This window comes from Boleophthalmus pectinirostris, unplaced genomic scaffold (genome assembly GCF_026225935.1).
Source record: "Boleophthalmus pectinirostris isolate CB_2022bp ecotype Guang Dong unplaced genomic scaffold, ASM2622593v1 HiC_scaffold_22, whole genome shotgun sequence".
Lineage (NCBI taxonomy): Eukaryota > Metazoa > Chordata > Actinopteri > Gobiiformes > Gobiidae > Boleophthalmus > Boleophthalmus pectinirostris.
Window position 1 is genome coordinate 40,696,986 of NW_026571190.1, and position 25,900 is coordinate 40,722,885.

Consider the following 25,900-nt stretch of genomic DNA (forward strand, 5'->3'; position numbering starts at 1 on the left):
GATTTTCCTGTTTTCACATTTTGGGCTAAACCTTTTTGGGGGGTTTTTCTCGGTAATTCCACTCATTGCCGGACACTAAACCAGGTCTAAACCAGGTCTAAACCAGGTCTAAACCAGGACTAAACCAGGTCTAAACCAGGTCTAAACCAGGTCTAAACCAGGTCTAAACTGGGTCTAAAACCAGGTTAAAACCAGGTCTAAACCAGGACTAAACCAGGTCTAAACTAGGTCTAAACCAGGACTAAACCAGGACTAAACCAGGTCTAAACAGGGTCTAAAACCAGGTTAAAACCAGGTCTAAACCAGGACTAAACCAGGTCTAAACCAGGTCTAAACCAGGACTAAACCAGGTCTAAACCAGGACTAAACCAGGTCTAAAACCAGGTCTAAAACCAGGTCTAAACCAGGACTAAACCAGGTTTAAACCGGGTCTAAAACCAGGTCTAAACCAGGACTAAACCGGGTCTAAAACCAGGTCTAAAACCAGGTCTAAACCAGGACTAAACCAGGACTAAACCAGGTCTAAAACCAGGTTAAAACCAGGTCTAAACCAGGACTAAACCAGGACTAAACCAGGTCTAAACCAGGTCCAGGTCAATAATATTTTTTATTTGGTTCAGTCTGGAGTTTTCATTTTCTTTTATCAGACAAAACTTCTTATGTGAAGATTTCCTCGTCTTTGTTTCTCTACAACAAATCCAAAGTAATCAGATTACATTACTCACTTTAAGTAAGTGGATTATGTTACAAACTACATTTTGGTGTGTGTAATCTGTAATCTGTAGGGGATTACATTTTAAAAGTCACCTTCCCAACACTGCTTGTGTGTGACTCCAGTGTGAACATTAAACGGTCCAAAAGTGTCCCACATGTGACACTGGAGACACGACGACGTCAACCGCAGCGAGCGTCTCTGTGTTTACACAAGTTGAACAAACATGGACGCAGCATCGAGCACCTGGAGATTTTAAAGTTCCTCTCGTACCGGAGCCACAACATGAACAACTTACTTGTTTTAAGGAGGAGATTGAGAAGGAGAAGGACGAGGTTTTTGGTCGTGGTGTTTTGTGGTGAGTGGAGATGTGCTTCACTTCAGTCACACAGAGTTCATTAACAATTTTCTCCTACTTCAGTGCAGAATAGTGACGTTTGTGTCTTGTTGATAACGTGTAGGTGGATGAATGCACTTTGACCGTTCAGACTGAAGTCACATGTCAAAAGATCAGATATGTATCAGTTTCAGGAGCACAGATCCAAGTGTCCTGGGTCATGTTTGAAAAAATCAGATCTGTGTGGTTCAGACTGACATTAAAAGATCAGATACAGGAACATAGAGACAAAAAATCAGATTTGGGTCACTTCAGGTGCAGTGTGAACGCAGCCTTGGATATTTGCTCCTGAAACTGATACATATCTGATCTTTTGACATGTGACTTCAGTCTGAACAGTCAGGTCACATTCATCCACCTACACGTTAGACTCAGAGTCTCATCGATGGAGGGAAAGCGAGGTTAGAGAGTTTATTCATATTTGGGGGGATCTCTGTATTCAGGACTGGAGGGGTCTTATCGGAACTGGGCGTTTTTTGAAATGAGCGTCAAAGGACCTGCCTCCAAAGTCAACCAAAAATAAAGAACCTGTGAGTCAAACACAAGGAGGATAAAGACTCAAACAAATGAAGCGGCCGTGGACGTGTAACCTGAATATTTTACCAAGAACTGGACCAGATTTTGGGAGATGAGCCCAAAGTTTAGGTGATTTCCGTCAACACTGAACACACTCACTGTGTGTGTGACGTCATCGTCGTGTCTCCAGTGCACATGCGGGACACTTTTGGACCATTTAATGTTCACACTGGAGATCACATACAAAAAACATCGCAAAAAATTTGGGATTTCACAAAAAAAAATTCGAATTGACCATTAAGCCCTGCAGACTGAACGCAGCCTTGGACATGTGCTCCTGAAACTGATACATATCTGATCTTTTAACATGTGACTTCAGTCTGAACGGTCAAAGTTCATTCATCCACCTACACGTTATCAACAAGACACAAACGTCAAATCCATGTATTGTTATTCGTTTTTCAAAATAAAATCTAAATAACAAAACCAGGACTGAGACCAGGACTAGAACAGGACTAAGACCTGTTTAGTCCTGGTTTAGACCTGATTTAGGTCTAGTTTAGATCTAGTTTAGACCTGGTTTAGACTCATTTTAGACCTGGTTTAGAGAGACTGGTTTTAGACCTTGGTTTAGACTTTTAGACCTGGTTTAGACCTGGTTTAGATCTAGTTTAGACCTGGTTTTAGACCTGGTTTAGACCTGGTTTAGATCTAGTTTAGACCTGGTTTAGACCTGGTTTAGACCTGGTTTAGATCCTAGTTTAGACCTGGTTTAGACCTGGTTTAGATCTAGTTTAGACCTGGTTTTAGTCCTGGTTTAGTCCTGGTTTAGACCTGGTTTAGACCTGGTTTAGACCTGGTTTAGATCTATTTTAGACCTGGTTTAGAACTAGTTTAGTTTAGAACTAGTTTAGAACTGGTTTAGACTTGGTTTAGACTGGTTTTAGTCCCAGTTTAGACCTGTTCTAGGTCTAGTTTAGATCTAGTTTAGACCTGGTTTAGACCTGGTTTAAGTTTCCTGGTTTAGAACCTGGTTTAGACCTGGTTTAGACCTGGTTTAGACCTGGTTTAGATCTAGTTTAGACCTGGTTTTAGTCCTGGTTTAGATCTAGTTTATACCTGGTTTTAGTCCTGGTTTAGACCTGGTTTAGACCTGGTTTAGACCTGGTTTAGATCTAGTTTAGTTTCTGGCAATGAGTGAAATTACCGAAAAAAAGACAACAAAAAAAAGGGGTGGGGTTAGGAAAACAGGAAAATCCCTCTGTGTAATCCATTTATTTCAACAAAGTAACTGTAATCCAATTCCCACTCACTGAAACAGTAACTGTAACTGAATACAGTTACTCATCATTTGTACTCTGATTACTCTGGTACATGTAATCTGTTACTCCCCAACACTGTTTGAAATAGACTAATAAATAAATAAATAAATCAATCAATCAATCAATCAATGAATAAATGAATGTGGTACTGACTTGTTGTGTGGGGAGAAGAGGTAAACAGACCAGTCCTCTCGGCTCTCGCACCAGTCGGGTTTGTACGCCTCCATCATCTTCTGCACCCGGAAACAGATGCTCTGCACAGACACAACAACACCCAACGTAAACACCGCGGAATAATGCCGCGTTCCAGTGCTCCTCGGGGAATCCGGAAACATGTTTTTCCCAGTTCAAAAATGCACAAAAACGCACGAAAACGCTCACACAAGTCGGAAAAACAACTCCTGGAACTGGGGCCAAAAAAAGCCTCCTGCCCGAGCTGCAGAACACCTGACTCCAACATCTGCTCCTCCGCTCCGTTATTTTACACAAACTTTACGGAATTTTCAGGTTTAGAAAGTTCAAGCCATTATCGTAAAAGTAAGAAAATCTGAAAAATAAAATAAAAAAATCTACAAAAATCGAAAATCTCCCAAAAAACAAAAACTCGAAAATCTGAAAAACTAAATGTTGAAAATCTGAAAAACAAAAATCCAAAAATCTGCAAAACAAAACACCGAAAATCTGCAAAACAAAAACCCGAAAATCTAAAAATCAAAAGCCTGAAAATCTGAAAAACAAAAAACTGAAAACCTGCACAAACAAAACCCCGAAAATCTACAAAACCCCAAAAATCTGCAAAACAAAAATCCAAAAATCTGCAAAACAAAACAGAAAATCTGAAGAAAAAAAACCTGAAAATGTAAAAAACAAAACCTGAAAATGTAAAGACAAAACCTGAAAATCCGAAAAGCAAAAACCCGAAAATCTGAAAACCAAAAACCAGAAAACCTGCACAAACAAAACCCTGAAAATCTGCAAAAATAAAACCTCCAAAATCTGAATAAAAAAAAAAAAAAAATCTGAAAAACAAAAACCCTGAAAGTATGAAAAACAAAAACATGAAAATATGAAAAACAAAAATCCGAAAATCTACAAAAAACGAAAATCTGCAAAACATAAACCTGAAAATCTAAAAACAAAAATCTGCAAAACAAAAACCTGAAAATCTGTCTGTCCTGTATTTTGATTATTCATTCTGTAAATATTTCATTTTCTTACGTAGTCCGTCTCTTCGTCCAGGTCGGCTCGGTCTTTGCGAGCGTTCACTTGAGGATAAACGTCGGCGATGAGCGTCGTGTGCGGCGCTTTCCCGTTACAGTCCCTGTGATCCGCCCCGTACCCCAACACCGACCCCCCCGTGACCGACCCCGCCCCCGACCCGCCGCTCCTCCGCCCCGAGTCCTGCGGGCCGTGGGCGAGTCCGACCGGAGGAGGAGGAGCGTTCGCCACGTTGGCCGCGTTGCCCACGTTGGCGTTTCTCAGCAGGTTCTCGGGCAGCTCCAGGGACAGCGCCCGCCGGTCCCGCCTGGTGCCGTAGTTGCGGGCGAGCGGAGGGGGCGGGGGCTGGCCAGAGTGGGGGTGGTGGTAGGTGTTGTGGTGGGGTAAGGCCGGGTGGGACAGGAGGGACTCTTGCTCCGGGGCGAAGGGGAAGGGGTGCGGGGAGCGGCTGCTGTGGATGCGCAGGCTGCCCCCCACCAGACCATAACTCCTCCTGCCCAGACTGTTGGAGCTCGACCTGCACAGAGAGAAAAGAGACGCTCAAACACACGACGACGACGACGACGACGACGACGAGGAGGAAAACTGACACTCAGACATGGACATTTTGTTGAGGGAACTTTATAACACGGTAGAAACCTCAAAAAAGTTGATTTAGTACAATAGACCTTTTTGACAACATCCAGAAGTGTGTCGATATAGGTTTGAAGAACGTCTGGTTAATGGTTTTCTGTGGCAAAATGTCTCTGTAAATGTCTGTTGTGAACATGAATCCCGAATTTTGGACTTCTGGTCATCGTGCAATTCACACTGGGAAGGATCCTCTGAAAAAGTGAGCATCAAACCTCCATGTTTGTTTTCCCAGTGGGATGAGTCTATTGACAAAGTCGATCTTTTCAAGTCTTTTGAACCATATCACTTTTGTTTCTGGTTCTGATATTGTCATATTTTAGTTTTGGGATTCGGACATCGTAATTGTGTGGTTGTTGGATCCAAACAGCGGAAAATGGGCTTCGGAAGTTTGTGAACTTCATAAATACAAAAGTGAATCAGATGTGTGTGACTCAAACCTCTGTTCACACTGTTTCTCTTCCCAACGGAATTGAAAAATAGTGAAAGGTGAAGGTGATGGGCAGGATTGATCCACAGGAAGAACCAACAAGGAAACATTTGTCTGACTAAGAAATCATCCTGAGTTTACAGAGAACATTTTGTATGTGGAGCGACAACAAAACAAAATCCTGATCCGTCGCTCAACCTCGGTTATGAATTTAAAAAGTCAACGCCAAAGTGAAAGGCTCCAACTGTTCACCAAGAAACACCTTCCACTGCAAAGACCAAGACGTGATGTTTGTGTAAAACCACAAGAACAAGAAAGTGCAGCTCAGTCTGTTTGTCTTCTGCTCCTCTACATTAACAAACCCGATTTTGTTTTGTCGTCGCTCCACATACAAAATGTTCTCTGTAAACTCAGGATGATTTCTTAGTCAGACAAATGTTTCCTTGTTGGTTCTTCCTGTGGATCAATCCTGCCCATCACCTTCACCTTTCACTATTTTTCAATTCCGTTGGGAAGAGAAACAGTGTGAACAGAGGTTTGAGTCACACACATCTGATTCACTTTTGTATTTATGAAGTTCACAAACTTCCGAAGCCCATTTTCCGCTTTTAGGATCCAACAACCACAAAATTACGATGTCCGAATCCCAAAACTAAAATATGACAATATCAGAACCAGAAACAAAAGTGATATGGTTCAAAAGACTTGAAAAGATCGACTTTGTCAATAGACTCATCCCACTGGGAAAACAAACATGGAGGTTTGATGCTCACTTTTTCAGAGGATCCTTCCCACTGACTGGAAGTCCGAAATTCGGAATACATGTTTTCTCCAGCAGCTTCATAAATCTGTCCCATCACCAAATCTTCAACCAACAAGGTCCACAAACTAGGGACGGGCATTCAATGAAATTTTCTTAATCGATCGTTGGAAGAATTAACGATCGATTATCGATTAATCATTAATGTTTTTATATTAAAATGATCATCATTATTATTACTATCTGCACTAATCTGCATAAATAAATTCAACTTTACGACATATAAACATAACGACTCTAGATCCACATCAGCTGTTTGACATTATAATGTGTTTAATTCAGTTTTGTTCAAATCTCACAGAAACAAAACTTAAAACCACATCACTAATTTACATAAACTAAGTGAAGATAAAACTCCAGCTCTTGTGTCGCTGATGTGGTTCAACTTGTGTTGGATTAAAAGACATGACTCAGGTGAATACAGGTCAGTGTGACCAGATTTGTGTTTGTCAAAAACCAGGACAGCGTACGGGGGGAGGGGGGCGGGGCCTCGTCATCCACATTGAGCGACTCTCACCTGGAAAAACTTTTTCCCACTGGACACAGAAACATATGTGCTGCTTTATCCACTGTGCACATGGACTCACACTTGTCCCAACGCAACGGAAAGTGTGGAATTTCTTCTACAAATCCTGGTTAAATCCACATTTGTGCTTCGGTTCGTTACAGACTGACCCACTGTTTGTGTGTCGCTCCTTCTGATGCAGAGACACATGTACACACCTGTTTGATCACGACACACAAACATACATTCAGTTTGTTGATTAAAATGAATGTAATCGATGAAATTCTTAATGATCAATTATCGATTAATTAATTAATCATGCCCATCCCTACCACAAACGTTATGGTCCTAGAGATGTCTCGCTTTCGATCTGCACAAATCTTTGTTAATATCGACATCATGAAATCCATTTTTCTATCATTTTAATTCTAGAATCAGTCTGAGTGAACAAGTTGCTTCTGTTTTATTCATGATCATAATGTTAGTTTTGTTCAGTGTATCACTAACGCTGGTCGTTGTTCTCCTTTAAGTTTTCATCTTTCTTCTCGTGATAGTTGTGGATAAATTCTTCTTTTTGGTTGAAGATTTGGTGATGGGTCAGATTTACGAAGCTGCTGGAGAATATGACACACATTTACACCGGTATTTTGCCACAGAAAGACATTAACCGGAAGTGACGTTTACCCTACAGCGAGCACTTCCGGCCAAAAAAAAGTCTATACTCATTTAACTTTTCATTTTATTACACCATTTTCTGTTGTTTGTTTCATTCATTCACAAAAACCCTGCAGATTTAGGCTGAGTTCTACTCTCAGACTGAAAACACTCTGCTCTGTTCTGTTCTGTTCTGTTCTTGTTCTTGTTCTTGTTCTCGTGACTGTTGCGTTTAGGATCAGAAACAGAAGAACGTTTTACCTTCGGCTCCACCCGGTGTGTGGAGGTAAAGGGCGCCCCCAGTTGTGGTAGTTGGAACTGCGGCCGTGACGCTGGAAAAGAAACAGAACAAGGAGATTAAAGAAAAAGGAAGAAAGTGAACTGTTAAAGAGACAGGAGCAGACAGGAGCAGACAGGAGCAGACAGGAGTAGACAGGAGCAGAGAGCAGACAGGAGCAGACGGAGAGACAGGAGCAGACAGGAGCAGACAGACAGACAGGAGCAGACAGGAGCAGAGACAGAGAGACAGGTAGACAGGAGCAGACAGGAGAAGACAGGAGCAGACAGGGGCAGACAGGAGCAGACAGGAGCAGAGACAGGAGCAGACAGAAGCAGACAGTAGACAGACAGACAGGAGCAGACAGGAGCAGACAGACAGGAGCAGACAGGAGCAGACAGGACAGGAGCAGACAGGAGCAGACAGGAGCAGACAGGAGGAGACAGACAGGAGCAGACAGGAGCAGACAGGAGCAAAGACAACAGACAGGAGAGACAGGAGCAGACAGGAGACAGAGACAGAGGAGGAGACAGGACAGGAGCAGACAGGAGCAGACAGGAGACAGAGACAGACAGAGCAGACAGGAGCAGACAGGAGCAGACAGGAGCAGACAGGAGCAGAGACAGAGGAGGAGACAGGAGCAGACAGCAGACAGGAGCAACAGAGAAACAGACAGGAGCAGACAGGAGCAGACAGGTGCAGACAGGAGCAAAGAAACAGACAGGAGCAGAGACAGGAGCAGACAGGCACAGACAGGAGTAGAGAAACAGACAGGAGCAGAGCCAGAGGAGCAGACAGGAGCAGACAGGAGCAGACAGGTGCAGACAGGAGCAGACAGGAGCAGACAGGTGCAGACAGGAGCAGACAGGAGCAACAGGTGCAGACAGGACAGACAGAGCAGACAGGAGCAGACAGGAGCAGACAGAGCAGACAGGAGCAGACAGGGCAGACAGAGGAGCAGACAGGTGCAGACAGGTAGCAGACAGCAGACAGGTGCAGACAGGAGCAGACAGGTGCAGACAGGAGCAGACAGATTGGCTCTTCAGGGCAAAAACAAAACTCTCTCCAAGTTAAAGCAACACAAATTAAGAAAGTTTTTATCAGGATGTGAGTAAATTTCCCTTGACAAATAAAAGTGTTTCCTAATGGACTCAGACTTTGTGTGATTAAAACATAAAAATTAATTTTGTTTCACTTGAAGAAGAAGCAAGAAACAGATTCTAATGTTGTTTGAATGAAGAAAAACACATGTATTTTTCATTGATGTTTTCACTCGCTCAGACCTTCTTTCGTGGAGTCATTTTTAGATGTTGCTTTTTGCAGCGACTCCTCCGACTCCTCCGTCCAAAACCGCACAAAATTACACCTCGAAGTCGTATTTTCTCTCGTCTTTCTCACACTTTCCGCGAGTCCGTTCACACATAAATTGCCGGTTGTCTCGGCGGCGGCGGCGGCGGCGGCGGCGGCTCTGGCCTCGCCTCAGTCCTCGCGCCGTAACCAGTCTCTGTTTGTTTCTGTTCTTTGATGCTCTCAGCGTGCAGGGACTAATTATATGTTTTACTCGGGGAAACGTATGCCTCGCAGCGAGACGCCCCGGGACGCCGCCAAACGGAACCTGTGCGCCGCGCGTCGTCACGGCAACGGAGCGGGGGCGAGCGCGGGCGGTGTGAAAAAACGCGCCGGGATCAGGCGGCGTTAACGGGGGGGGGGAAACTTTTGTGAACGGGCGTGTAGACGGACGCGGGGAGGTCCGGGGGTAAAACGGAGGCGCCGGGATCTGAGAAAGGCCTGTGTCTGCGTCTTTTTACTCTCCAGTAATCAGGAAGTGCTCGTTAGCATGCTAGTTAGTTGTTTTCTTTACTAAATCCATATGTTTTATTCAAATATAGCGTCTTCAGAAACATCAGGGGCAAAATGAGACGCTGGGATTCAAGAACAGCCTGTGTCTGCGTCTTTATACTCTCCAGTAATCAGGAAGTGCACGTTAGCATGCTAGTTGTTGTTTTTTCTTTACCAAATCCAGATGTTTTTATTCAAATATAGCCTCATCCCAAACATCAGGGGCAAAATGAGGCGCTGGGATCTTAGAATGGCCTGTGTATGCGTCTTTTTACTCTCCAGTAATCAGGAAGTGCACGTTAGCATGCTAGTTGTTGTTTTTTCTTTACCAAATCCAGATGTTTTTATTCAAATATAGCGTCTTCAGAAACATCAGGGCCAAAATGAGACACTGGGATATGAGAATGACCAATGTCTGCATTTAAATATGAAACATTTACGCTTCGATAATCAGGAAGTGCACGTTAGCATACTAGTTGTTGTTTTCTTTACCATCAGATGTTGTATTTTTTCATTCAAATATAGTCTCATCATAAACATCAGGGGCAAAATGAGACGCTGTGATCCGAGAACTGCCTGTGTTTGCGTCTTTTTACTCTCCAATAATCAGGAAGTGCACGTTAGCATGCTAGTTGTTGTTTTTTCTTTACCAAATCCAGATGTTTTATTCAAATATAGCCTCATCACAAATGTAAGGGGAAAAATGAGAAGCTGGGACCTGAGAATGAGCTATGTCTGCATCTAATTATGAAGCGTTTTACTCTTCGATAATCAGGAAGAGCACGTTAGCATGCTAGTTGTTGTTTTTTCTTTACCAAATCCAGATGTTTTTATTCAAATATAGCCTCATCCCAAACATCAGGGGCAAAATGAGGCGCTGGGATCTTAGAATGGCCTGTGTATGCGTCTTTTTACTCTCCAGTAATCAGGAAGTGCACGTTAGCATGCTAGTTAGTTGTTTTTTTAAATCAAATCCAGATGTTTTTATTCAAATATAGCATCTTCAGAAACATCAGGGGCAAAATGAGACACTGGGACATGAGAATGAGCTATGTCTGCATTTAAATATGAAACATTTTACTCTCCAATAATCAGGAAGTGCAAATTAGAATGCTAGTTGTTGCTTTCTTTACCATCAGATGTTTTTATTCAAAGATTGTCACAAACATCAGGGGCAAAATGTGATGCTGCGATCAGACAATGGCCTATATCTGCATAGAATTAAGTGAAGAAGTGTATTTTTTAATTCTCCAGTAATCAGGAGGTGCACATTAGCATGCTAGTTATTATTACTTTACCATTAGTTCCAGATGTTTGTATACAAATATTATATCATCATAAACATCAGGGGTAAAATGTGACGCTGCGATCCAAGAATGGCCTACGTCTGCATTTAATTATGAAGTGTTTTACTCTTCGATAATCAGGAAGTGCACCTTAGCATGCTAGTTGTTGTTTTTACTTTACCAAATCCAGATGTTTTTATTCAAATATAGCCTCATCCCAAACATCAGGGGCAAAATGAGAAGCTGGGATCTGAAAAAGGCCTGTGTCTGCGTCTTTTACTCACCAAAAATCAGGAAGTGCACGTTAGCATACTAGTTGTTGTTTTCTTTACCATCAGATGTTTTATTTTTTTTAATTCAAATCTAGCCTCAGCATAAACATTGGGGGAAAATGAGACGCTGTGATCCGAGAACTGCCTGTGTTTGCGTCTTTTTACTCTCCAGTAATCAGGAAGGGCACGTTAGCATGCTAGTTGTTGTTTTCTTTACCATTTTTTTTATTCAAATCTAGCCTCATCATTAACATGATGCTGTGATCCAAGAATCTTTTACTCTCCAGTAATCAGGAAGTGCACCTTAGCATGCTAGTTAGTTGTTTTCGTTACTAAATCCAGATGTTTTATTCAAATATAGCATCTTCAGAAACATCAGGGGCAAAATGAGACGCTAGAAACTGAGAATAAGCTATGTCTGCATCTAAATATGAAGTGTTTTTACTCTCCAGTAATCAGGAAGTGCACGTTAGCATGCTAGTTGTTTCCTTTACCATCAGATGTATTTATTTAAAAATCGGCATAAACGTCCCAGACAAAATGAGGCACTGTGATCCGAGAATAGCCTACGTCTGCATCTAAATATGAATCTTTTTACTCTTCGATAATCAGGAAGTGCACCTTAGCATGCTAGTTGTTGTTTTCTTTACCAAATCCAGATGTTTTAATTCAAATATAGCATCTTCAGAAACATCAGGGGAAAAATGAGACGCTGGGATATGAGAATGAGCCATGTCTGCTTCTAAATATGAAACATTTTACGCTTCAATAATCAGGAAGTGCACGTTAGTATACTAGTTGTTGTTTTCTTCACCATCAGATGTTTTATTTTTTTATTCAAATCTAGTCTCAGCATAAACATCACGGGCAAAATGAGGCGCTGGGATCCGAGAATGGCCTGTGTTTACATCTTTTTACTCTCCAGTAATCAGGAAGTGCACGTTAGCATACTAGTTGTTGTTTTTTCTTTAACAAATCCAGATGTTTTTATTCAAATATTGCGTCTTCACAAACATCAGGGGCAAAATGAGACACTGGGACATGAGAATGAGCTATGTCTGCATTAAAGTATGAAGCATTTGATTCTTCAATAATCAGGAAGTGCACGTTAGCATGCTAGTTATTGGCATCTTTACCCATTCCAGGTGTTTTTATTCAAATATCATCACAAATATCAGTGACAAAATGAGACGCTGTGACCCGAGAATGGCCTGTGTCTGCATCGAATTATGATGAGTTTTTTTTTTTACTCTTCAATAATCAGGAAGTGCACGTTAGCATGCTAGTTGTCTCCTTTACCATCAGATGTATTTATTTAAAAATCGTCATAAACGTCCGAGACAAAATGAGACGCTGTGATCCGAGAACTGCCTACGTCTGCATCTAAATATGAATCTTTTTACTCTTCGATAATCAGGAAGTGCACCTTAGCATGCTAGTTGTTGTTTTCTTTACCAAATCCAGATGTTTTTATTCAAATATCAGCAGCAGAGTTTCACACACGGTCAGAGTTACACCAGGAACAACATGTGGAGTCTGCACACAACTCTCCTCTTCTCTCTCCTCTTCCCTCCTCCTCTCCTCTTCCTCCTCTCCTCTCCTCTCTCTCTCCTCCTCTCCTCTCCTCTCTTCTCCTTTGCTCCTTTCATTCAGTGCTCCTCTCTCCTCCTCCTCCTTTTCCCTCCTCTCATCCTCCCTCTCTCCTCTCGTCCTCTCCTTCTGTCCTTTCTCCTCCTCTCATCCTCTCCCTCGCCTCCTCTCTTTCTCCCTCTCTCCTCTTCCTTCTCTTCCCCCCTCTCTCCTCCTCTCCTTCTGTCCTCTCGTCATCCCTCTCTCCTCCACTTATTCTGTCCTATCTCCTCCTTTCCTCCTCCTTTTATTTGGTACTCCTCTCTCCTCCACCTCTTATCCTCCCTCTCTCCTCCTCTCCTTCTGTCCTTTCTCCTCCTCTTCTCTCTCCTTTTCTGTCCTCTCTCCTCCCCCCCCCTCTTCTCCTCCTGTCCTTTCTCCTCCTCTCCTTCTGTCCTTTCTCCTCGTCTCCTTTTGTCCTTTCTCCTCCTCTCCTTTTGTCCTTTCTCCTCCTCTCCTTCTGTCCTCTTTCCTCCTCTCACTCTGTCCTTTCTCCTCGTCTCCTTTTGTCCTTTCTCCTCGTCTCCTTCTGTCCTTTCTCCTCGTCTCCTTCTGTCCTTTCTCCTCGTCTCCTTTGGTCCTTTCTCCTCCTCTCCTTCTGTCCTCTTTCCTCCATTCCCTCTATCCTTTCTCCTCCTCTCCTTCTGTCCTTTCTCCTCGTCTCCTTCTGTCCTTTCTCCTCTTCTTATCCTCTCTCTCACCTCCTCTCCTCTCATTCTCCCTGTCTCCTCCTCTCCTTCTTTGCTCCTCCTTTCATTTACTGCTCCTCCTGTCCTCCTCCTCTTCCCTCCTCTCCTCCTTGTCTCCTTCTGTCGTCTCCTCCTCTTCTCCTCCCTCTCTCCTTTTGTTTATTGCTCCCCTCTCATCCTCCCTCTTTCCTTTCTGTCCTCTCTCTCTCCTCTCTTCCTTCTATTTCCCGTTGCCGTCCTCCTTCCAGACTCTTCCCGTCTCCTCTCCTCCCTCCGTCTCTGATCTCGCCTCTAATTAGCCGTGTTTCTGTCAGACGCTCTTAATGTGAAAGGGCCCGTGCTCTGTTTACTGTCAGCTCTTATTTTGAAAGGCGCTGGCTGTTTGAATTGTCACCTCCTCCGTCCGCCGCTGCTCCCGTATGAACTTTATTAAACCGTCTGTGCAGAGTTTGTGGCTCCATAATTAGACCTGGACCTTTCACCGCGTCCGGACCGGTTTTAAATTAACTCTGTAGAATGTTTTCAAACTCAAACTGTGTGTAACAAAGAGCTCCGAGTCCAAAATAGAAGCGTCAAATAAAGATACAACTTCATTCAGGCGTATAGTGTTTGTGTGTGTGTGTTTGTGTAAATGGGTCTAAAATAAAAGCGTGTCTCTATCCCTGGATTTATTTTGACATTTTAGTGCTTATTTGTAAAAAATCTGACTTTTGCGTCAAAATCGTATCTGTAACGACCTCTTTAGGATCAACTACAACATTTACATGATGTTTTTTTCATTCCAAAATAATTGTTGAATTTAATAGTTCGGAATTAAAATATTCTCCTTTGAGTTTCCGTGGAAATAATAATTCCAAATCGAGGTTTACACGGAAAACTCGTTAAATTGTCTTTATTTAATGTGTCTCAGCGTCTGGGGAAGGTTCTGATTGGACAAAGACACCAACGGATTTACGTCTTTGGGAAGAAAACACACACTTCTGCTGCTACCGGCTTTTCTGTCGTCTCGGTTTGTCGTTACGCCGCCGACACAAACGCAATCCAAACTTTTTCCACAGTGGTTCTGATGATAATCCAGCCGCTGGAGAATTCTGTCATCACGCTTTACGTCTGTCGGCCGAGGAGGAGAAGGGAAGAGTGTCGGAGAAGGAGGAAGAAGACAAAGTGAGTGTGAGGCTGTTCTACCTCAGCCCACTCCCACATCCTGCTCACAAATCCAGAGAGACGTGGAGGAAAGTCTGAAGAGAGGAATGGATCGTGTCAGAAGGGCGACACAACGAGCACACAAGCAAACCACCGGGATTATTTTTAAGAAGAATAAACCTTTATAAGATCCAGGCAGTGTTGGGAGTAACGCGTTATAAAAGTAACGCATTACAGTAATGCATTGCATTTAGCTGTAACGCAGTAATGTTACAGGGAAAAAGTAGTAATATTTTACTCAGTACAAATGTGAGTAATGCGCATTACAATGCTTTTTTAACCTGGATTGAAGTGGTGGGTTTTTCTTCATACACATTCCCTAAAATCACCACAATATCAGCAGCGGTGAAACGCCAGAGACGCGGCTGTGGAGACCTTCAGTTAACCACGAGCAAAAGGACCGACACAGAACTCCACTCTGTTTAGACCTGGTTTAGACCTGGTTTAGACGTGGGTCAGTTCTGGTTTAGACCTGGTTTAGACGTGGGTCAGTTCTGGTTTAGACCTGGTTTAGACGTGGGTCAGTTTCTGGTTTAGACCTGGTTTAGACCTGGGTCAGTTCTGGTTTAGACCTGGTTTAGACGTGGGTCAGTTCTGGTTTAGACCTGGTTTAGACGTGGTCGTGGGTCAGTTCTGGTTTTAGACCTGGTTTAGACGTGGGTCAGTTCTGGTTTAGACCTGGTTTTTACAGTTCTGGTTTAGACGTGGGTCAGTTTCTGGTTTAGACCTGGTTTAGACTACACGTGGCTGCCAAATTTAAAGTGATCTGTCTGTGTGTTTGAAGTGCTGTGTTTGCAAGTTATCCCGAACGTCGACGACGTCGACAAAGTCTTGCTCGCTCTTCGACAAAAGTTGACTTCTGGACACGCTGAAGGAAGGTAGAAGTTACGCGCTGTAGCAGAGTCTTGCACCGGGTCTGGTCCCCACAAACAGTTGCTGATATCAGGACCGCGAGCCCACGGAGCCCGATGTCCGTAAAGCACGATCGGGCGACAGCTCCTCTTCCCTCCGTGAGGTGCGGAGCAGAGCCGCTCCTTTCTCCTGCGTCACCCCCGAGCCCGTCCCCACAGTGAGTCCTGTTTAGTTCTGGTTCAGTCCTGGTTCAGCTGTGATTTAGTCCTGGTTTAGACCTGGTTTAGTCCTGGTCCAGTCCATATACGGGGCAAAAGTTCAGCATCTTCGCAGTTAACTTAAAGTAATGTAATAGTAATGTAATGCCTTACATTTTAAATACAGTAATATTGTAATGTAACGAATTACTTTGAAATGACAGTAATAAGTCATAAATAACACATTTAAAGTAACTTGCCCAACAGTGGATCCAGGAATAAATTTATTTGACTTTAAAGTTTGTATGGAGGATTTTTTTTTAGTTTCAAACTGTCAGTGAAAGATTAAAATACCATTACAGAGACGCAGCAGCTTTGTAATTATGATGACCAAAAAAAAAAAAGAACGAAAATCTATCAACTGTGGACGTGTTGAGGCCAGATAAACATCAGCCAATAGAAAACGAGGCTGCCTCATTTTCTATTGGCTGTTAGGTTGTCAATCAAACTCCCTAGTATAACTGACTCGTCGGAGCGCGGGGATTACGTGGTTTACGCAGCGGTTCTTAGAGGCTTTTTCGAACTGTCGCTTCCTCGCATTTCGCACAAAGTTTGTCGCGACGGCGGACGAGAATCCACGACCGGTTCACCGCAAAAGAAAGTCCGTTTTTGAGGTCGCTGAAAGAAGAAGAGAAGAGGAAAAGGAGCGAAGACAAACTGAGGTGATTCTTGGAGATCTCGTCCAGCGATGGCGCGACCGAAGCAGACGAAGGGTCTAAAAACTGACGCGTCGGTCGCTGAATTACTTCTAGACAGGAAACTTCAACAGTGATTCTGAACGCGCACAAGGACTGTCGCTGTATTTCTCTTCCCTTAAAAAAATCCTCTATACAACCTGTAAAATCAAAATAAACCACCCACTTACTTCAGAATTAAGTTTAATTCAGAATCATCATTTTCATTAGGAATTAAGCGTTTACATGGTCTTTTTAAAGCAGAATAAATTTGTATTCAAAATTAAAGCTCTCATGTAAACGTGGCAACAATATTCCAGACAAAGGATGAACATCTCCATGGAGAAAAGCGTTTGACGAACCCTCCACCAGGAAAGTTACACAATTCATTTAGAAAAGTTTCTGTGGGATCATCCAAATCAGTGGATCTGCCCGTTACACCCTCTGGAGAGCGAGGTCAGCGGCCGCGTTCACACCTGAGGAGATTATCTGCGGCGGCTTTGTTGTTTCAGTCAGAACGGTTAAACTCGAGCTCGTCCCCGGAGACTCGGAGGACGCTGGATTCTGTCTGGTTTTGATTCCCTCGGCCTCTGGGTTCAGACTTTTGAAATCCTCCCGTCTCACACACCTCAGCAGAGGAACACGCTTCACGCTCTCACACGCCACGCTCACGCTCCAAAACACGCCACACGCTCCGAACACGCTCCGAAACACGCTCCAAAACACGCTCCGAAACACACACCGAAACACGCTCACGCAAACACGCTCCACACGCTCCAAACCGACACACGCTCCAAAACACGCAACGATACAAGCTCCGAAACACGGTGTGTGGCTACAGACGTCCACACAGAAAAACAGGAAAACTGAAACTACTGATAAAAGAAAAATAACACGATCCAGTAAAGCGTTTTTAAATAGAAAATCTCGTACAAAAGTCTTCGCTGCATCACAGAAATGTTCAAATGAAACAATAATCAGTCAGAAAAATCACTGATACAAACCTCAACACAAAAAATACTACTACTACTACTACTACTACCACTACTACTACTACTACTACTACTACTACTACTACTACTACTACTACTACTACTACTACTACTACTACTACTACTACTACTACTACTACTACTACTACTACTACTACTACTACTACTACTGCTACCACTACCACTACTACTACTACTACTACTACTACTACTACTACTACTACTACTACTACTACTACTACTACTACTACTACTACTACTACTACTACTACTACTACTACTACTACTACTACTACTACTACTACTACTACTACTACTACTACTACTACTACTACTACTACTACTACTACTACTACTACTACTACTACTACTACTACTACTACTACTACTACTACTACTACTACTACTACTACTACTACTACTACTACTACTACTACTACTACTACTACTACTACTACTACTACTACTACTACTACTACTACTACTACTACTACTACTACTACTACTACTACTACTACTACTACTACTACTACTACTACTACTACTACTACTACTACTACTACTACTACTACTACTACTACTACTACTACTACTACTACTACTACTACTACTACTACTACTACTACTACTACTACTACTACTACTACTACTACTACTACTACTACTACTACTACTACTACTACTACTACTACTCTACTACTACTACTACTACTACTACTACTACTACTACTACTACTACTACTACTACTACTACTACTACTACTACTACTACTACTACTACTACTACTACTACTACTACTACTACTACTACTACTACTACTACTACTACTACTACTACTACTACTACTACTACTACTACTACTACTACTACTACTACTACTACTACTACTACTACTACTACTACTACTACTACTACTACTACTACTACTACTACTACTACTACTACTACTACTACTACTACTACTACTACTACTACTACTACTACTACTACTACTACTACTACTACTACTACTACTACTACTACTACTACTACTACTACTACTACTACTACTACTACTACTACTACTACTACTACTACTACTACTACTACTACTACTACTACTACTACTACTACTACTACTACTACTACTACTACTACTACTACTACTACTACTACTACTACTACTACTACTACTACTACTACTACTACTACTACTACTACTACTACTACTACTACTACTACTACTACTACTACTACTACTACTACTACTACTACTACTACTACTACACTACTACTACTACACTACTACTACTACTACTACTACTACTACTACTACTACTACTACTACTACTACTACTACTACTACTACTACTACTACTACTACTATTACTACTACTACTACTACCTACTAAATCTAATCACCTTACAAAAAACAAAAAACTACTACTATTACTACTACTACAACTAGTACTACTACTGCTACTGCTACTTCTGCAACACCTAAAGTCCAAATTAGGGTCCATCAAATCGTCGTCACAGAGCTTCTGCATCGACCGACGTGCACCTCTGAAATTTTCTGACTACACATCGAAACGACGCAGACGTCGGGGAAACGACGCAGACAGTCAGGGCTGTGATTGGTCCTCTCTACCAACGCCGCCGCCGCCGCCGCCGCTCTACAGGCACTGCACTTCACTTTCCTTTCTTTCAGGATACATTGAATAATAATATGTTTAATGCAGATTTGAGAATATGTGTTTAAGTTTTACAGAAATGAAACTTAAAACCACATGACTCATTTGCATAAACTAAACTCTCAAAAAAAAAAAAAAAAACAGCTCGTTATTGTGTCTCTGTTGCGGTTCAGTTTGTGTTGGACTAAAGGACACGACTCAGTGGAATATGAGTGTTCTCTCTGTGACAGAGGGGTGTTCTCTCTGTGTCAGAGGGTGTGTGTCAGAGGGGTGTTCTCTCTGTGTCAGAGGGGTGTTCTCTCTGTGACAGAGGGGTGTTCTCTCTGTGTCAGAGGGGTGTTCTCTCTGTGTCAGAGGGGTGTTCTCTCTGTGTCAGAGGGGTGTTCTCTCTGTGTCAGAGGGGTGTTCTCTCTGTGACAGAGGGGTGTTCTCTCTGTGACAGAGGGGTTGTTCTCTCTGACAGAGGGTGTTCTCTCTGTGTGTCAGAGGGGTGTTCTCTCTGTGTCAGAGGGGTGTTCTCTCTCTGTGACAGAGGGGTGTTCTCTCTGTGACAGAGGGGTGTTCTCTCTGTGTCAGAGGGTGTTCTCTGTCTGTGACAGAGGGGTGTTTCTCTCTGTGACAGAGTGTGTGACAGAGGGGTGTTCTCTCTGTGACAGAGGGGTGTTCTCTCTGTGTCAGAGGGGTGTTCTCTCTGTGACAGAGGGGTGTTCTCTCTGTGTCAGAGGGGTGTTCTCTCTGTGACAGAGGGGTGTTCTCTCTCTGTGACAGAGGGTGTTCTCTCTGTGTCAGAGGGGTGTTCTCTCTGTGTCAGAGGGGTGTTCTCTCTGTGTCAGAGGGGTGTGTCTCTCTCTGTGACAGAGGGTGTTCTCTCTGTGTCAGAGGGTGTGTTCTCTCTGTGTCAGAGGGGTGTTCTCTCTGTGTCAGAGGGGTTTCTCTCTGTGTCAGAGGGTGTTCTCTCTGTGACAGAGGGTGTTCTCTCTGTGTCAGAGGGGTGTTCTCTCTGTGACAGAGGGGTGTTCTCTCTGTGTCAGAGGGGTGTTCTCTCTGTGTGACAGAGGGTGTTTCTCTCTGTGACAGAGGGGTGTTCTCTCTGTGTCAGAGGGGTGTTCTCTCTGTGACAGAGGGTGTTCTCTCTGTGTCAGAGGGGTGTTTCTCTCTGTGATCAGAGGGGTGTTCTCTCTGTGACAGAGGGGTGTTCTCTCTGTGTCAGAGGGGTGTTCTCTCTGTTCTCTCTGTGTCAGAGGGGTGTTCTCTCTGTGTCAGAGGGGTGTTTCTCTCTGTGACAGAGGGTGTTCTCTCTCTGTGTCAGAGGGGTGTTCTCTCTGTGTCAGAGGGGTGTGTTCTCTCTGTGTGTCAGAGGGGTGTTCTCTCTGTGTCAGAGGGTGTTCTCTCTGTGACAGAGGGGTGTTCTGCTGATGGTGAGTCTGTTTTGAATTACATCGCAGTGCACAGAAATTGACGCAGATCCAAAAACGACATTGACAGTGAGCGTTGAGTCGACGCAAAACTATACTTTGCATTTTAGACTGCTACTGCTACTACTACTACTACTACTACTACTACTACTACTACTACTGCTACTACTACTACTACTGCTACTACTACATGTACTACTACTACTACTACTACTACTACTACTACTACTACTACTACTACTACTACTACTACTACTACTGCTACTACTACTACTACTACTACTACTACTACTACTACTGTACTACTACTGACTACTACTACTACTACTACTACTACTACTACTACTACTACTACTACCACTACTACTACTACTACTACTACTACTACTGCTACTACTACTACTACTACTACTACTACTACTACTACTACTACTACTACTACTACTACTACTACTACTACTGTTACTGTTACTACTACTACTACTACTACTACTGTTACTGCTACTACTACTACTGTACTACTACTACTACTACTACTACTACTACTACTACTACTACTACTACTACTACTACTACTACTGTACTACTACTACTACTGTACTACTACTGCTACTACTACTACTACTACTACTACTACTACTACTACTACTACTACTACTACTACTACTACTACTGCTACTACTACTACTACTACTACTACTGCTACTACTGCTACTACTACTACTACTACTACTGCTACTACTACTACTACTACTACTACTACTACTACTACTGCTACTACTGCTACTGCTACTACTGTTACTACTACTAATACTACTACTGTTACTGTTACTACTACTACTAATACTACTACTGTTACTGTTACTACTACTACTACTAATACTACTACTGTTACTGTTACTACTACTAATACTACTACTGTTACTGTTACTACTACTACTACTACTGCTGATACTACTGTTACTGTTACTACTACTACTACTACTACTACTACTGTTACTGTTACTACTACTACTATTATTTATGTTTTGATTTGTTTTTATTATGATTTTAAAGTACTTCTTATTCTGTAAAGCACTTTGAATTACTTTGTGTATGAATTGTGCTATACAAAGAAAACTTTCCTTGCCTTGCCTACTACTACTACTACTACTACTACTACTACTAATATACTACTGTACAACTGCTATTACTATTACTAGTACTTCTACTACTACTACTACTGCTGCTATTGCTACTACTACTACTACTAATACTACTACTACTACACCCCAACAACAACAATAAAATGAAGTGCGGTGTTTCAGTTGTGGGGCAGGTGTAGTGCGAGACAACCCTGGGCCTTTATTGCTGCTTGCGGTTTTAACTCGGTAGATCCTCACCAGAGACAGGGACCTCCTCTCCAGGGACCTCCTCTCCAGGGACCTCCTCTCCAGGGACCTCCTCTCCAGGCTGCCTTTGCTCAGGATGCTGGACTTCCTGGACTCTCCGCAGCTGCGTCGGTCGGAGCTGTAGGAGCCTCGTGAGCCTCGTGAGCCCAGCTCCAGGTGACCGTTCGGGGTCAAAGTGCAAATCCTCGGGTCTGAAAACAAAGACGGAAAAAGATAACCACTCTGCCACAGGAACACAGAGAGGAATCTAACCCGCAACCTCCTCACTGAAGGGTCCCTCGAGGGGATCCTGACCTCACCTGTTTACCTCTGAACTGTTTCACGTCCTCTTCAAATCTCTCTTCAAATGTTTTTTTTTTTTAACTTTCCCTCACGGTTCTTGTTCTTGTCGACTCTCGGTCTTGTGCCGTATTCAGCCTCAGATGAAGTTTACCACCAGAAAGTAACAAGTAACCAAAACATTTTTACTTTCCATAGCGTGTAACTGAGTAAAAATTACTTTTTAAAGAAGTAACAAGTAACGAGCAAACAATACTTTTTTAAAGTAACTTCCCCAACACTGAGTACTACTACTACCTCAACTATAACCACAACTAGTACTACTGTTACTGCTACCGCTACTACTACCTCAACTATAACCACAACTAGTACTACTGTTACTGCTACCGCTACTACTACCTCAATTATTACCTCAATTACTACTTCGAATACAACTATTGCTCCTACTACTACTACTACTGCCACTACTACTACTACTACTACTACTACTACTATTGCTCCTACTACTCCTACTACTCCTACTACTACTACTACTACTACTACTACTACTACTACTACTACTACTGCTACTACTGCTACTACTACTACTACTACTACTACTACTACTACTACTACTACTACTACTACTACTACTACTACTACTACTACTACTACTACTACTACTACTACTACTACTACTACTACTACTACTACTACTACTACTACTACTACTACTGCTACTACTACTACTACTACTACTACTACTACTACTACTACTACTACTACTACTACTACTCTACTACTACTACTACTACCTACTACTACTGCCTACTACTACCTACTACTACTACTACTACTACCTACTACTACTACTACTACTACCTACTACTACTACTACTACTACTACTACTACTACTACTACTACTACTACTGCTACTACTACTACTACTACTGACTACTACTACTACTACTACTACTACTACTACTCTACTACTACTACTACTACTACTACTACTGCTACTACTACTACTACTACTACTACTGCTACTACTACTACTACTACTACTACTACTACTACTACTACTACTACTACTACTACTACTACTACTACTACTACTACTACTACTACTACTACTACTACTACTGCTACCTACTACTGCTACTACTACTACTACTACTACTACTACTACTACTACTACTACTACTACTACTACTACTACTACTACTACTACTACTACTACTACTGCCCCTACTACTGCTACTACTACTACTACTACTTACTACTACTACTACTACTACTACTACTACTACTACTACTGCCTACTACTGCTACTACTACTACTACTACTACTACTACTACTACTACTACTGCCCCTACTACTGCTACTACTTCTACTTCTACCGTTACTACTGAAATCCCTCCTTCTTCGACACACGTCTGTATTAAAGCTGAATTATCCGTTCGACTGATAACACAACAAAAGGATTCAATTTCAATTAAACTGAGCCGGAGCAGATCCGATCTCCTCTCGTGGAAACCATTTTTAATTCATCTGAACCGGGACGAGAAACGGGGGAAGATCTCTGCTTCATTTTCCACACCATTTTCAGTATTTTGTTTTAAAGTTTTGTAGCTGCGAGTCTTTGAAAATGTGAAGAGTTCATTTGACAGACAGGCTTAGCACATTTCCTACAAAGTTTGCACAAAATCCACAAAAACACGAGAAAGTTCTGCTCAGATTTTAAATATTTATACGAAAAAGACTTTGTGGAGGATGTATAAAAACACCAGCTGTATTCACTTTGTCCTCGGGCAATTTCACCTTTGAGTTTTGACCCTCTCAGGCTGCTGTAGCTGTAGTTCACATTGAGCTTAAAGAAAACGTCTGCATAATTAAAGATGAGAAAGAAAAGAAAGCTGACAGGTCGTGGTTTGGGGCTGTGCTTCTCAAATTCTTTATTTATTCTTGCATTTACGGACGATAATCTTGCGTATTGTTTAGTTTGAGAAGTTTATTTAAAGGTTTTATCAGACACAGAATTGATTTTTGAGCTTTTAGTCGTGTCGTAATGTTGTTTCGTCCTCAAAAACAATCCTAGAGCCGTGTTTTGTTTCATTCACATGCATCTCCAAAGCTCAGCGTGCTCTGTTCCACGTTGTGATGTCACGAAGAGGTAGTTTTCCAGTTAAACCACTACTGCGGTGTTCGTTTTAGGACATCGTCAGGTATCAGACGCAGTTATCACATGAAAAAGCATCAGATCTCAGGCGAAAAGGCATCGGAGTAAAAGTCAGGTCTGAGAAAAGACTCTGTCATCGTCAGATAAAAATACGCTGCATTTCTGGAAAACGGCATCAAACTAAAGATATGTATAATTTTTATTTTTTTTTAAATGAACATTGTACGCTACAGTTAACAAATAAATAAGTAGAGAGTTCAATCCAATTCCAGGGATGAAATTGAAGTGATTCTAGTGAAGATGTGTGGAGTTTAATGGTGCGTTCGTTTATCCGTCTGACTCGGGGTCTGAGGACGTTACCTCGCGACACTGACACGCCCCTTTTCCTCAGACGACCCAAACTCGGAACCTGGAAGAACTCAGAGGAGAACGAGGAAGAATTCCGAGATAGAATCCAAGACGACTGCACCCAGTGTCACTTGTATGAAGTGTTTTCATTATGTTTGGAGCTTTCATATTACTGCAGTACTTTACTGCGTCTGTATTACTGCAGTACTTTACTGTCTGTATTACTGTAGTATTACTGTAGTACTTTACTGCGTCTGTAGTATTACTGCAATACTTTACTGCGTCTGTATTACTGCAGTACTTTACTCGTGTCTGTATTACTGCAGTACTTTAATCGTGTCTATATTACTGTAGTACTTTACTGCGACTGTATTACTGCAGTATTTTTACTGCCATCTGTATTACTGCAGTATTTTACTGCGTCTGTAATTACTGCAGTTATTTTACTGCGTCTGTATTACTGTCTTTAGTACTTTACTGCGTCTGTATTACTGTAGTACTTTACTGTGTCTGTATTACTGCAGTATATTTTACTGCGTCTGTATTACTGCAGTACTTTACGTGTCTATATTACTGTAGTACTTTACTGCGACTGTATTACTGCAGTATTTTACTGCGTCTGTATTACTGCAGTATTTTACTGCGTCTGTATTACTGCAGTATTTTACTGCGTCTGTATTACTGTAGTACTTTACTGCGTGTGTATTACTGTAGTACTTTACTGCGTATTCTGTATTACTGTAGTACTTTACTGTGTCTGTATTACTGTATTACAGTACTTTACTGCGTCTGTATTACTGTAGTACTTTACTGCGTCTGTATTACTGCAGTACTTTACTGCGTCTGTATTACTGCAGTACTTTACTGCGTCTGTATTACTGCAGTACTTTACTGCGTCTGTATTACTGCAGTACTTTACTGCGTCTGTATTACTGTAGTACTTTACTGCGTCTGTATTACTGTAGTACTTTACTGTGTCTGTATTACTGTAGTACTTTACTGCGTCTGTATTACTGTAGTACTTTATCGTGTCTGTATTACTGCAGTACTTTACTGCCTCTGTATTACTGCAGTACTTTACTGCGTCTGTATTACTGCAGTACTTTACTGCATCTGTATTACTGTAGTACTTTACTGCGTCTGTATTACTGCAATACTTTACTGCGTCTGTATTACTGCAGTACTTTATCGTGTCTGTATTACTGCAGTACTTTATTGTGTCTGTATTACTGTACTTTACTGCGTCTGTATTACTGCAGTACTTTATTGTGTCTGTATTACTGCAGTACTTTATCGTGTCTGTATTACTGCAGTACTTTATTGTGTCTGTATTACTGTAGTACTTTACTGCGTCTGTATTACTGCAGTACTTTACTGCGTCTGTATTACTGTAGTACTTTACTGCATCTGTATTACTGCAGTACTTTACTGCGTCTGTATTACTGCAGTACTTTACTGC

At 42.1% G+C, this 25,900-nt stretch overlaps 1 protein-coding gene across 1 annotated transcript in view; it reads right to left on the bottom strand.

The window, feature by feature from the left end:
- The window catches only part of LOC110170326 (voltage-dependent T-type calcium channel subunit alpha-1I-like), a 475,861-nt gene that overhangs the window by 180,630 nt on the left and 269,331 nt on the right, over positions 1-25,900 (bottom strand). Inside the window, exons 19-22 of the mRNA XM_055158519.1 lie at positions 21,646-21,845; positions 7,466-7,536; positions 4,166-4,682; positions 3,101-3,201 (exon numbers count right to left, since the gene is read on the bottom strand). Coding sequence (XP_055014494.1) covers positions 3,101-3,201; positions 4,166-4,682; positions 7,466-7,536; positions 21,646-21,845 — 889 coding nt within the window. The remainder of the gene's footprint in view (positions 1-3,100; positions 3,202-4,165; positions 4,683-7,465; positions 7,537-21,645; positions 21,846-25,900) is intronic.